Genomic DNA, 14707 nt, shown 5'->3' with positions numbered 1-14707 from the left:
GTCCGTTGATTGTTTGGCGTTCATCATTCCTGATGAAGGGCTTTTGCCCAAAACGTCATTTTCTTGCTCCTCGGATGCTGCCTGACCTGCTGTGCTTTTTCAGCACCACTCTAATCTTAATTGTTTGGGGAGTGTGAGTTTATCACTACATGCTGGGGAATGTGCCACAGTCAGTCCTACAGAATTCTTGCAGTTCAGGGTTTATTGGTAAGCCAGTTAGAGAGTAGCACTCAGATCAGTCAGGAGCCTGGCCACTCATCAGTTCGGAGTTTCCTTCCAAGTTGGCAGTGGGCTTGGCCACAGTCAGTTATGAGGGTTGTTCACTAGAGGCAACTGTTGTATTAAGCAAGTTGGGTGAATGAGTTGGGATTAGAGCCAGCATGCTGGGATACAAAGAGGACAAGAATTAATGGGTTTGGGGTTGGGGGGAAGGAAAGATCTCAACACATCAGATGGAAGTTGATCGAGCATGGGAACAAGCAAGTTACTGATGGCTGGATGTAATCAATGATCACAAAAGTATTTGCTTCAATGGAGGAATAATGTATCACAGTGGTTGACATAACTAAGCTGCAGACCTAGGCTTCAAAGGGTAAAGTTTGGTGTTGAAGACATATATGAAAGAGTTTTTGTGGGAATATGTAGAAACCCAAAACTGATAGAATTGACTGGAGTGGAAGAAAGGGAAGAACATTAAATATTTGGGATGTCACCTGCACTAACATACTGAGCCTGCAACTATTTGTGAAGCATTATCTGTGCTGCCTTCCATCCTTATTTAAATTGCAAACGTGCAATGGAAATGAAAAATGGCTGCTGCTATATGTGGAGTAGGTGGAAAATTGTGTTTTTTGGTCCAAGGAAGCAGACTTGTGAGTAATATGAAGCCTTTCAAAGGGCAATTGCATTAAGCAGGCAATTATCCAGTACAGGTCTAAGGCATCTGTAATCTTAAATTTTACATGTGAACCATATGCGGTGACCAACCGTGTCAAATATACAGACAGAGCCCTCGATTATCCGAAGGACATGGGCAGGCAGTATTTTGTTCTGTTAATCAAATTCCGGATAACATGGTTTAGCCGAGCATCAGGATCTTGCAGTCTTACCAGATAATCCAATATTTGGATGTTCGAATGTCAGAAAAATTGAGGTTCCTCAATCTTGCCCATATCATTGGTCATTACAAACTGATCATAGTTATCTCTGTGAAGTAGAAGCAATCTCTGGCAACTTCTAACGTATGATTGGGCTACAATTCATGAGCTGAAAAATGTGTTGCTGAAAAAACGCAGCAGGTCAGGCAGCATCCAAGGAGCAGGAGAATCGACGTTTTAGGCATAAGCCCTTCTTCAGGAATGAGGAAGGTGTGACAAGCAGGCTAAGATAAAAGGTAGGGAGGAGGGACTTGGGGGAGGGGCATTGGGAATGCGATGGGTGGAAGGAGGTTAAGGTGAGGGTGATAGGCCGGAGAGCTCGAGAAGATTGCATGTCAAGAAGGCGGTGCTGAGGCCAAGAGTTGGGACTGAGATGAGGTTGGGGAGGGGGTGGGTGGGGGGGAAAAGGAGGGGAGGGAGGGGGAAAATGAAGAAGCTGGAGAAATCTGCATTCATCCCCTGTGGTTGGAGGGTTCCTAGGCGGAAGATGAGGCACTCTTCCTCCAGGTGTCGTGTTGCCATGGTCTGGCAATGGAGAAGGCCAAGGACCTGCATGTCCTTGGCGGAGTGGGAGGGGGAGTTAAAGTGTTCAGCCAAGGGGCGATTGGGTTGGTGGGAGCGGGTGTCCCAGAGGTGTTCTCTGAAACGTTCCACACGTAGGCGGCCTGTCTCCCCACTGTACAGGAGGCCACATCAGGTGCAGTCAATGATGTGTGTGGAGGTGCAGGTGAATTTGTGACAAACATAGAAGGATCCCTTAGAGGGAAGTGAGTGGGGGGTGGGGGGTGGGGAGCGGAGAGGGAGGTGGGGGGAAGAGAAGGTGTAGCCGCAAGAAATGCAAAACTTGCGCTTGCAGGGGAAGGTGCCAGGAGTGGAGGTTGGGTTGGTGGGGGGTATGCACCTTAAGAGGGAAGAAATGCAAAACGTGCGCCCACACCTCCCCCCTTCACTTCCCTCCAAGGCCCCAAGGGATCCGTCCATATCCGTCACAAATTCACCTGCACCTCCACACACACATCATTTACTGCACCCACTGTGGCCTCCTCTAGTGGGGAGACAGGCCGCCTACTTGTGGAACGTTTCAGAACGCCTCTGGGACACCCACACCAACCAACCCAACCGCCCCCTGGCTGAACACTAACTCCCCCACCCACTCTGCCAAGGACACGCAGGTCCTTGACCTCCTCCATTGCCAGACCATGGCAACACAACACTTGGAGGAAGAGTGCCTCATCTTCCGCCTAGGAACCCTCCAACCACAAGGGATGAATGCAGATTTCTCCAGCTTCCTCATTTCCCCTCCCCCCACCTTATCTCAGTCTCTACCCTCGGACTCAGCACCGCCTTCTTGACATGCAATCTTCTTCCCAACCTCTCCGCCCCCACCCCCTCTCTGGCCTATCACCCTCACCTTAACCTCCTTCCACCTATCGCATTCCCAACACCCCTCCTTCAAGTCCCTCCTCCCTACCTTTTACCTTAGCCTGCTTGGCGCACCTTCCTCATTCCTGAAGAAGGGCTTATGCCCAAAACGTCGATTCTCCTGCACATTGGATGCTGCCTAACCTGCTGCGCTTTGCTAGCAACACATTTTTCAGCTCTGATCTCCAGCATCTGCAGTCCTAACCTTCTCCTACAATTCATGAGGACAATCCAAGATCTTGTAGACTACATAAGAGCATGGAGCGGATTTCCCCTGACTTTGAACAGTATGTATTTGACAGCATGCTATTTGATTTGAATTGATTTAATGTCACGTGTATTATTACAAATGCAGTGAAAACTGTTGTTTCGTGTCGCTATTCTCTGGCGCCTTCTTAAAATAGAAATTAAACCAAAACAAAATATAAAGCCAGAAAAATCAAACAAGATAGTTCATGTTATTGTCTCATCTGAATAAAGTTAGGTGGTCTTTGGAACAGTTCCTGTTTCTAACTCACCCATGGACCTCGATCTGTTGTCCTTCACCCTTAATACCTCAAGTCGTTGCTAAATCGAATAGACAGCTTCAACCACATTTTGCCAAGCCACCATCGCTGGAGGAAAGAAGAAAGTCTCCACTGTCTGATGCCATCTCACCTCCACCGCCACCATGATTCACATTGGGTCAACCTCGCCAGTACAGCTGCTACTTGTGCCATGGGTCCTACACTGGGACCAAACATACCACCGTCACTGCCTTCACCATCAGGCACCCGGGCCTAGCTATAGACCTGGAGCTTCGGCTCAGTCAGCAAGTTTGGACCAGGAAATTAGGCCTGAGAGCTGCTCCCCACTCGTTGGGAGACCTTGAGCTAGGATGGAGCCGCACCCACCACATCTTGACATTGCTGCCACCACCACCAGCAGATGCTTTCCCCTTCATCAGTTGAAGTTTGTAGTTGTTTCCATGTTAGAACCGGAACTAAGAATTCAAACTCCACCTCAGGATTTGCATACAATTTAGGCTGACAGATTGTTTCACAGTTGAAATTTTTTATAATGCAAGGTATTGCCACAAGTACAGGAGTACAGTGAAAAGTGTGCAAAGTCCCATTCACTTGTGCCATCTTAGGTACAAAATTCTGAATTTAAACAAAACCACTATCAACTGCAAAATGACCACCTAAAATAGAAAAACCAGAACAGCAAAAATACAAAAAAAAAGCTAGAAAGAAAGGGGGAAAGCGTCCAGACCTAAAAGTCATATTTTCATGAGGTAATCTTATCATCATAAGGTAAATGGGCCTCCCTCCTCAAAGCCTCATGTCTCAGTCCTGCTGCAGGCCCTTGGAAGTCACTCTTTTGGGCTATGGAGGAGGCAAAAAAGAACAGTTGACTTCTTATTTGCCATTTCAACTGGAGTTCACAAATTTATATTTTTGACAAAAACATGAAATAAGCACTATATTTCACCTAAAGCTGAACAGCTTACAAACAAACATCCATTGTATTAAGGTTCTAGATACCACTTGCTAGTAATAATATATTCTTACAAGACCCACCACTTTTAACAGGAGAGGAAAACCTGGTGTAAAAGAAACAGCAAAGAAAATAAATATTTAAAGTCCAAACTTGAGGCTTAGATTCAAACATCAGAATTCCAAATCAGATTTGAACAGATTATTTTGATGACATACTTTTCTGCAAATATCACATTCCAAAATACAAAAATTCCAATTTAGATTATAAAACTTTTAATCAATATGAAAATAGAACAGCAAATATTAAAATGAAACATGACGTTACATTTATTTATTTTAAAAAATGATTTACTTACTAGTGTGGATCTATTACTCTCTCCCAAGAATTAATAAACTCAAACAAAAGAACCAAACCATTATTTAATAAGTTGGGGAGGGAAGATATGATTTATGACAGCAAAATTAAGTCACAATTGTTTATTAAAGATTTATTCAGTTCAAGCTTAATACTTTCATCATGAGTTAATGCAGAACATTTATGATCCTGCCACATCTGATACATCTGCTAAATATATGTGATTACAAATGAGAAATTTTGCATCATGATTTGGAAGGTCTATTTCAAACCTTAACCAATGTTTGAAAAGCATTAAGTCCCATATTTAAATTCCAGAGATATTTGCAATTGCAATTATTTCAAAGTTGATGTTGAGGGGAGAAACATTAAATGGTAATTGTTACAACACAGGGTAAACCTTCCTGCTAATTTAAACCAGGCACACAGTCAAGCTCATCTTGTACCATAATCGGTTAAATTTCAAGAGGCAAAGAACTATCCTAAATACTATTTAAAGAAAAAAAAATTTTAACAATTTTATTTTTGAAGTCCAAACAAGAACATTAAACAACAACTATTAGTAACTCCTATCTCTTAAACCTATTTCTACCTCCCACTTTAAAACACTGGTCTGATAAATTCCCTCATAAATTTACAGCAAAACACTTTCAAACCCAGTTGTCATCTTCAGATATCAAACTTCCTCTGTAGATTTCTCTAGGTCGGCTTCAGTGTTCTGCTGCACAAATTTCTTATGGACAGGTACCTTTCACAGAGCTATTCTGCTGGCTGTTATATTGGTATTTGGCAGCTTTTTGCTGTTCTCCCTCTAACTGTTCAAAATGTCCAATTTTATACCCCGAAACATGGGATCATTTAATTGGTTTGATGTCATCCAAAATAGTAAAATTCAAATTTGATTGGATTTTGGTATCTGGGGCACAATTTAAACTGATTGGCTGAATTTAATTTGTTTTGTACAAATGGCAATGCACCTCCAGCTATTTGTGTCAACCAAATGTTACACTTTTAAATCTTTCAGCACACTCTGTGTCAGCCAGAAATTTCAGCTCCCTTAAAGGTACAGTACACATTTACAATTCTATAACACAATATTTTTGAAAGATGAACATTTAATGATGTATCTATTTCACAGTTCAGGTAACTGTATGTTTTCCAGTGACATTTAGAATAATCAGAAGACAACAGCCATCATGAAATATTTATAGGTAGCAAACACTAGTTAAGGATCAGGTGAAATAATACATTGCACAGCATCCAAGTTTTATTTGCAAAGTAATTTTAAGTAAGTGAGGACTGCAGATGCGGAGAATCAGAGTCGAAAAGGTTGGCACTGGAAAAGCACAGCAGGTCGGCAGCACCTGAAGAGCAGAAGAGTTGACGTTGCAGGCCTAAGCCCTGATAAAGGGCTCATACCTGAAATGTTAGTCTGATCTTAGAGTAGGATAAAAAGCTGGCACAACATTAAGGGCCAAAGGGTCTGTACTGTGATATACTGTTCAATGTTCATGTGGGTAGGGTGCAAGGTGTCAAAGGGTAACATTAGTGAAGCACAATTTAAGATAGGTTATGGTTAGTGACAGGAATCCGATTTGGTGGAGCATGGGGAGGGTGAAATGTGATCCAGGTTGGGGGTGCAAGTCTGGTTGTGCAGGAAGAGGGTGAGACCAGCAGCAGTTGGGTGAGAGAGGAAAGGGGTGAGCATGTCCAATGATGAGGGAGAGGAGTCAGACTAGTGGTGCCAGGTTAAGTTCTGGAGAAGGTGTATTTGATGATGTGAGGGAAGCACGATGTCAGTTGAATAATTACTCAGGAGTTATACAATATATTTAAAAATCTATCTTTGTCTGAATAACTATATAAATTCATCTGAACCCTGGGCAATTCCTTCACAATCTGCTACATACAAATGACATTTTGCCATAGCTCTTCATGCAGTGGCATATGGAGAGCTCCAGCAAGGATCATCATGGTATTTCATGGAACTTTGATGGGGTAGATCTTATTCTGAAGTATTCAGCCCAAGTCATATCATGCAAATACAGTTGGAGATTGCAAATGCCAAAGGATAACCGCAACCTTGTCCCCATGCACCCCCACCTCTGGCCCCATACCAGCTAAGAAAGACAGCATTACATACCCTTCATTGTACTATCTTCCATATGCCTATCCAAGAGTCACTTAAATATCCCTAATGTATCTGACTGTATTACCACTGCTGGCAATGCATTCCATGCACCCACCACTCTCAGTGTAAAGAACCTACCTCTCACATCTCCCCTAAACCAAACTTCACATCCTATCCCTTCCCCATTTCACTCCCTACTTGCCTGGACCTTGTTACCTGGCACATCACTTTACTGGCAACACTACCTATCTGCCATCCAATGCCTTGGCACTTTAGCCCTATCCAAGCTAGCACAATACTCAATTCACATTCTACTTAACTAGCACCCTGGAATTTAATAACCTGGCACTCTTCTTATCTGGTAACTAACCAACTGGTACCCTATTTACTGTTTGACAGCAGCTGTCAAAGCGTCTGTCTGGACCTTTAAATGTTAGAATTTGGCAGCTGACTACTGTGAAAAGTGGGCACGGTTTGCCTTCCCCCAACAGTTCTACATTGTGGAAGAACTGTTAGAATGGAACTACAACTCTACATTTCTGAAGCAGCCTGATTAGAATCTCCTCTCAGAAAGTGGAGCTCCCTTCTTTCATAAAATGAAGGCGAGGAGTGGCCAGCTGCATAAAATTGTCATCCCTTGGATAATCTGGTTCCCTTTATATTTAAGTGAATTTACAACGAATACCTGATTTTGACTGACTCAGATATCCATCTGGCTTGTTTATCATAGCTTTAGTGTATGTTCAAGCATACATTGAATTGAAAAGAGAACACACCTATTTAAAAATTAAAAACTCTGTTATACTAGCCTCAGGCCAAAAGAGGAATTTATTCATCCATTCAGACTTGTTGTAACCATATTTATAATTTTCTGATGAGATTCAGTTGCAGGTTTCAGCTGACATTTATGTAGATTAATAGTCTCAGACTTGACTTGATTCAATTGTATTTAAGTGTCTCCTTTATGCTAGATCACTTTTCATTAGTTGTTTGTAATTATTGATTCATCTCTTAGTGGGTTATTTCTGTTATTTGAATTTTTTCTCTGAATGCATCCAATTCATCTTGATGTTGTTTTCTCATCTACGTTTGAGTCACATAGATTTGATTTCTGAGATGCTAACCACCTTGCCCGAAGATTCGGTACCCATCAATCTCTGTTGGATCTCTATGACCTCTTTCATGTGTAATTGAAGTACCCTTTTTAACTCCATTATCCAAGACTTCTCACATATTGTAGTTATCTTGCTGCCTGTAGAAAGTGCTGAAGCCTCACTGGTGTTCATTCATACTTGAACTACTATGAGTTCAGCTGCTGTGGCTTTAAGCATTGAAGGATCTGCAATTTGTGTCTCTTCATTGTCTTTAGCCTGCAACAATGGCAGTTGAATAGTTCAGTTTAAGTTTCCTGTAACTTTGACAAGATTTTGTCCATCTCTAACATGTGTTGAGATACACCTAATAGTAGTTGTAATGTCAGCATATTAATCTCTTACTCCTCTATTGTGCTTCAGTACTTATTGCAGGTAGGAATTTCTATGTCTAATTGCAATTGTTGCTGTTGACATATGTCATTAATAGGTCCAGTAGTATAAAATAGATACATTCACCTCCCCATTACCTCCTTCAACAAAAGGGTGATTCTCCTCAAATGAGATAACAGAGATTTCACAATTTTTGGCAATGGAGTCAAAGAATAACAGAAAATCCAGGATGTCTTCTTCCTCCAAATCATTAGAAGCAGTGGCAGTTTCACTGTTTCCTGAAAAAACAAACTAACATCTAGAATGTCCAGTTGTGGCTATGGTTTCCTTTACAATTGACATCTTTTATGCCTGTTGCTTGTTACACTCTAACAGAAATGAAAGATCTACACTACCTTACTGCGGCTCTAGAAATGAACTTTCTGTGATGTAGATTAGTTCATAGCACACTTAATCAAATTCAGTTTCTTCTACAAATGCGAAACAATGGTTCAAAACTACACAGGTATCTCTACTTAAAATGGAAGAGTGGTGATTAGAAATGACATACAAGTTATTGGTGATCTCGCTCTCATACTGAAATAGAACCTGCAAGCCAATTATCTAATAAATCAGAATTTTAAAGATGAAAATGACAGTGAATAAAAATTGTAGCTCACTGCTGGAGTAAATGTGTACTCCCATTCCAAATATCTGAACAGTTGAGCCCCAGGAATCTAAAATTCAACCTAGAGTGCTCTGCTTTTATGTAATTCCATGTTATGAGTATGATAACCATGTATAAATTTATAAAACAAATCAAAATCATCATCGGAAATTGCTGTAAAAACTAAACAGGTCTGGCAGCATTCTGGTCCAGGAACCCTTCTTCAGAACTGATTGTAGATAGGAAAAGGTAGATGCATAAACTTATTATGCACTGAGCAATTTCTAAGCTAACAAGCATTAAGTAAATTGGGTTCCCAATTAGAAAATGAGATGCTGTTCTTGCTCTGAGCTTCGCTGGAGCACTGTAGCAAGCCAGACACAGAGATTTCAGTCATGGAACACAGGCAACCAGAAGCTCAGGGCTATTTTTGTGGAAAGAATACAGGTGTACTGAAAAACAGTCACCCAGTCTGTGTTTCTTCTCCCCAGTGTAGAGAAGACCATGTTGTGAGAAGCAATTATGGTAGTCTTAGATTGAGTAAAGTGCAGGTAAATTGCTGCTTCACCTGGAAGGTATGTCTGGGGTCTTGAACACTAAGGAAATTGGAAGTAAATTGGCAGGTATTACACCTTCTCAAATTGCAGGGAAAGGTGCCATGGAGGTGTGGGGAGGTGTTGGGAGAAGTGGAACAAAGTTTTCTGAGGAAGACTGACAAGGGAGGGTAGGAGAACATATATCAGTTGGTGGCTATCCACATCTGCTAGAGGTGGTGGAATGGCAACTAATAATCGTTGGGATGTGGTGCTGCCACACAACAGCATTAGGGAAGCCGTCATCCTCACTCACCATTCCACCTGAAGTTCTAGTTGCTTAACATTTCAACACACCATCATGTTCCCTGGCCAACATTGCTGCCTTGGGCTTGCTACAGGTCTCCTATAAATCTCAACACAAGTTGGAAAAGACCGCACCTCCTTTTCTGCTTGGGAACCCTACAACCTGCTGGATTCAATATCAAGTTCAATAATTTTAGGCCCTGAGCACCTTCTCCTATGTCTTTACCCCAACCTCCATACCCCAGGCCTTGTCATCACATAGTCTCCTTCCCATCTATCCATTCCGCCCTTCCCACTGACCAATTAGTATCACCTCCTACCTGCATCCACCTATTACCCATGGTACCTACCTTCCCTCAGCCCCACCCACTCCGTCTATTTGTTTCTCAGCCCCTTTCTCTTCCCCAGTCCTGATGATAGGTTCCGACCTGAAAAGTCATCTCCTGTGCTTCTCAGATGCTGCGTGCCCTGCTGTGTTTTTTCTAGTTCCACATTCTATTGACTCTGCTACCAAAAACAACCCATTGTTAGCCATTAACAGTCCTCCTTAGTAGCTATTAAATTTTTCAGGCTGGCCTTTACCCAATGGGTTGTGTGGCCAACTGTTTTTTTCTCACTATGAGCTCCATTTCCACCTATTATTTACTCCCTCCCAACCCTTCTCGAGCATATATACCAACCTTTTCCAAGTTACAATCAGTTCTGAAGAACAGTCACTGGACCCAAAATATTGACTCTACTTTACAGATGCTACCAGACCTGCTGCGTTTTTCCAGCTATTTCTGATATTGTTTCTGATTTCCAACATCCGGAGTTCTTTTTTTCCTCAAAGTCATCATCATTCTTTTTCTTCTTTCTCATATCAATGCTCACTCTAAATCTCTTTTTCCCAGATTGATAATCAAATTAAAATCTCGACTTGCTACCTTGTGGCCATGATAATTAATGTAATAAATTCTATCAACCAACAACTTCAAACATATTTTTAAACAAGCTATAACAATTATAGTAAAATTAGGTATTTATCACAGTATCTAAATTCTGAAGTTTTGAACTTTACCTTGGGGCCATTTGAAAGCAAATTGAAATAACTCAGACAAAATTGAAGTTCCAGAGAAATGACTGGCAATTCTTGAATACTTCTGGAATGCTGAATGAAATGTCACGTTATAATTCTTGCATGTTTTTTTTCAAATGTTTGACTCACCTTTCTGTGTTTAATAAGATTGTTAATTTCCATTGAATAACGTACAGAATTCTGATGGAATATGAGTGTATTTAAGCTGATTATTATTGAATAGGGAAATCAAAGTTTGAATAAAAGTCAACACAGATAAAAGTGAGATAATGCCTATTCATGGGAAGAAATAGGGCAGTCACTTATTACTTGGAATAAGCAGGTTAGAGAAACAACCTAATCTAGATAGGTTGGTGAGTACATAAACATCAATTACTAAAAGTTGTGTCAAAGATTACGAGGACCATAACAAAGCAAACTAAGCAATAGACTTTACTTCAAGAGGGATAGAATTTGATGTAACAGAAGTTACACCAAACCTTTCTCGAAACTTGATTAAACCCGATGTAAAATACCATGAATAATTATGGTCACCTTATTATAGAAAAGATATAGGGGCACTGGAGAGGTGGAGGAAAATTTTACAAGAAAAATCTGAACTGTGTGGATACACATATTAGGAAAAAAATTCAGAAACTCAATCTCTTTTATCTTGGTATTGAAGTTGATAGGTGATGTAACAGAGATCTTTAAAATTATTAAAGGTTTTGATCGATTGAATACAGAGAGAATGTTTCCTTTTGTGAGGAATAGCATTACTGAAACCATCAAAATAAAATGTTCACCGAGATCCAACTGGAAATTCAAACAAAACTTCTTTATTCAAAGAGTTTTAAGAATTTGAAACCCATTAACAGAACAAATGTTTCAATAAAATAGTGTAGGTGCATTTAATGGGGAAGCTAGACAATAATTTGAGAAAGCAAGCAATATAGAATTATTTGAGAAAAGATCAGAGAATGCTCGTGAACTAGTTAGGCTGAATGGCCTGTTTCTGTTCTTTATATCTTACATAATAATATGTATTTACATAACATAATTTATACGGTTTGTAAAAACATTAAGATATACCATATTTCATTTTGAAAGAACCTTTTATATAATAATAATCAAACTTACAGCTTTTTACAATTAAATGAACAACACTCATGTGAAACTTGTGAAACTGTTTTGTTCATTAATACATATTTTACAATTTTCATTTTCAAAGCCTGTTAACTTTGCATTTTTATTAATTGTACTTTCTGGTAATTCTTAAGGAGTCTGAAGAAGGCAGTTGGGCTCAGGTAATGCATGTTAAAATACATAATTTAGTTTGAAGATTTTAGTGCATATGTGATTTAATCCTCAGTGTTATGAAACTGATTATATACTGAACAGTGGAAAGTATCTAATTAGCAGTCCTTTTTTGTATATTATATTTATTCAGACTATCATTTCTAGTTTCAATGAGCTTGAAGTAAATAATGTTTCTTATCTGTAAAGAGAAGTGGAAGAAATGGCCTGAATATCTGCGGGATTATTCCATTAGCATTAATTCAGCAAAAATCCTGTCATGAGCTTTTACTCACAAACCTGGAAAGGTATCTAATGTCAGGTAGATATTCTGTAAGGATAAAACATAGGCCTGAATTTTCAGTGCTAAGTACTGTGTTAGGAAAATACTCCACAAACCTGACTCTGGAGAAAGTATTTTGGATAGACAGACTTTCATTCTGGACTGACAGGTGTTAATGGGAGTCAGTTGCACTGTCCCGAAGTACGTTGCAGAAGCAACAACAGGGGCTGCCAAATGTGGAAGCAGGCTGTATGAACAGCTGACCACAGTGCACTAGCGCTTTGACCCAGTGGAAAATAAAACAATGAATAGCCATCCAAACCTCACAGATCATAACCCTCTCTCCTCCCATTCATGTTCTTGTTACCCCATGTCAACGTATACCTTTCTACACATGCACATGGCTCTTCATAGCCCTAATTCCAAATTTTACCCTTCTACCTGCCCCAACACCCCTCTTATCTTCATACCAATCCATCTTTTATAACCTCTCTGCCAATTCAGTACCATCTTATACTGACTCATGGACTTCGTGAAACCTCTTGTCCCTTTGTTGAACAGTTAGTAGACTTGGTTTCACAGGACCCATCATATTCAGACCTTGGTCCCTCAAAGTATAAATGTGTTTCCTCGTCATATAAATTTTGGGGACTATCAATAAATGTTTAAGCAATAAATGCAAGACATTAATATACATGAAGTAAGATGGTTTCACCTGTGTTTAGATGGCATATTTCTCAGAGTTGCTTTGACACATCTGGGAGCTTTTGACATCTATTTTCCCATGTTTCATATTGTGCTGTTTCTCATATTTATTTTCCCTAAACACTAAATATAAGTCTATAACTTATACTTATGTGCTCACAGGTGCAAAAATTCTGCATTTACTATAAAACTGAATAGCACCCAGTTTAAAGTTGCTGTGAAATGAATATAGACAGTAAAGGGAAATTTTTAAATTTGCATATCTCCTTATTTCCCTCTTCTAAGTTATTCTCCCACTTGCTTTGCTCAAGTAAGATTCATTATTTTAAAACTGCTTCTTCACCTGTCCTATTTGCTTCTACATGTATTGTGATTTCTAAATTTTTCCACTTTTCTGAAGTTGATTGGATAGAATTTTTCACAAATTACACGATTCCCAACAATGCAAGCAGAATGCAATACACCTGCTAGCTGCTTAATGTTCATTGCCAGTTTCAAGATGGAAAATACATGCAGGTATTTTGTAGTGAAAATGGAAATGACAAAAGTATATCATTTGATTTATTTCCCTTCATTTGTGATCTAACAATGTTGGACCTAGAAACACTGGTGTGTTCCTGATATCCAGGTTGCTCTATCAGTGGGAAGTGATTTATAACTTAACTTAGGGTCTTAGTCTGTGATGAGTATTTGACTCAAGTATTTCTTTAAAAATGTAAAACTTTTCCACAGGTCAGAAAGACGATTGACCGTGCTGCAACAGGCCAATTTCTACCAACCCACATATGCAAAATAGTCTCAATAATACTGTGGAAATTATTTCTCGCAAACATAGTAACAATATGTCAAATATCTGCTATTACAATGTGTCATTACGAAATGCTACTCAAGTCCCTTAATAGTCATAATAATCACATTTTTCATTCAGATTTCTTAATCTGTCCTTGAAAGGTGGGCAGGGTTCAATACACTGTAATAACAGAAATATTCCTGTAATGCTTTTTCTTGACATACTGCCACTGTTTACTCATGCTGTTTGTTAAAATTAGGAAATAGAAGGCTAAATGATTATGTATTATAAACTGTTTTTTTAAAACTTGTTTTTATTTGTTAACTCATAATGGGCAAATGAATTTGGATAAACATGTTCTTACATTTTCTGTCAGACATTGGCTTATGGTGACATGAATCATGAATGGATTGGTAATGAATGGCTTCCTAGCCTAGGATTACCACAGTATCGTAGCTACTTCATGGAGTGCCTGGTAGATGCTAGAATGCTGGATCATTTGACAAAGAAGGATCTTCGTATTCATTTAAAAATGGTTGATAGCTTTCATCGGTATGTTTGATTTTTTAAAAAATCTCTCTCCATTTGTAAAATAAACTGGTTTGCAGCTGTGGAAGTGTACTTTTATTTATTAATGGGTTGACTTCAGCAAGTTAAAATCTACAGATCTTCCAGTATATCCCTACCAAAAGTTATATGCTGGGCCCCAAGCTCATGGCATTCTCTAGCAGAGCTCTGCCTGCTCCAAAGAACATTATTGATGTAAGACAAGACAAAACTAGGAAGAAAATTATGCATTTCAGTCATCCAAGGCTGGTAGGAGAATAGTGATTCTGTATCTCCATTTGAACACAAATGAGCCAGCCCATTTTCTGATGGTTGTGGGATCCAACTTGGCATTCTGATCGCATTCTAGATCCCAAAGATGGGAAAAATGCTGGCTGCATTTTTCATCCACCTGTTAACTGGGACAAATTCCCCCCCCAGTTTGTTGTTTTTGGAGTACAGAAATTGGGAATTGCTGTCTGCAGTTTGCAGAGTTGAAGAATTCTTTAAATTGT

General features: G+C 39.6%; 1 protein-coding gene across 13 annotated transcripts in view; it reads left to right on the top strand.

Moving 5' to 3' along the window:
* The window catches only part of ppfia2 (PTPRF interacting protein alpha 2), a 549829-nt gene that overhangs the window by 471215 nt on the left and 63907 nt on the right, over positions 1–14707 (top strand). For all 13 annotated transcript variants that reach the window (XM_072551614.1, XM_072551612.1, XM_072551613.1 and 10 more), the window contains 2 exons: positions 11853–11879; positions 14023–14198. In XM_072551614.1, the coding sequence (XP_072407715.1) occupies positions 11853–11879; positions 14023–14198 (203 nt within the window). The remainder of the gene's footprint in view (positions 1–11852; positions 11880–14022; positions 14199–14707) is intronic.

Source organism: Chiloscyllium punctatum, chromosome 32 (assembly GCF_047496795.1).
Source record: "Chiloscyllium punctatum isolate Juve2018m chromosome 32, sChiPun1.3, whole genome shotgun sequence".
In the NCBI taxonomy this organism is placed as follows: domain Eukaryota; kingdom Metazoa; phylum Chordata; class Chondrichthyes; order Orectolobiformes; family Hemiscylliidae; genus Chiloscyllium; species Chiloscyllium punctatum.
Note: the sequence above shows the minus strand (reverse complement) of the source record. Positions and strands in the feature narration are given on the sequence as shown.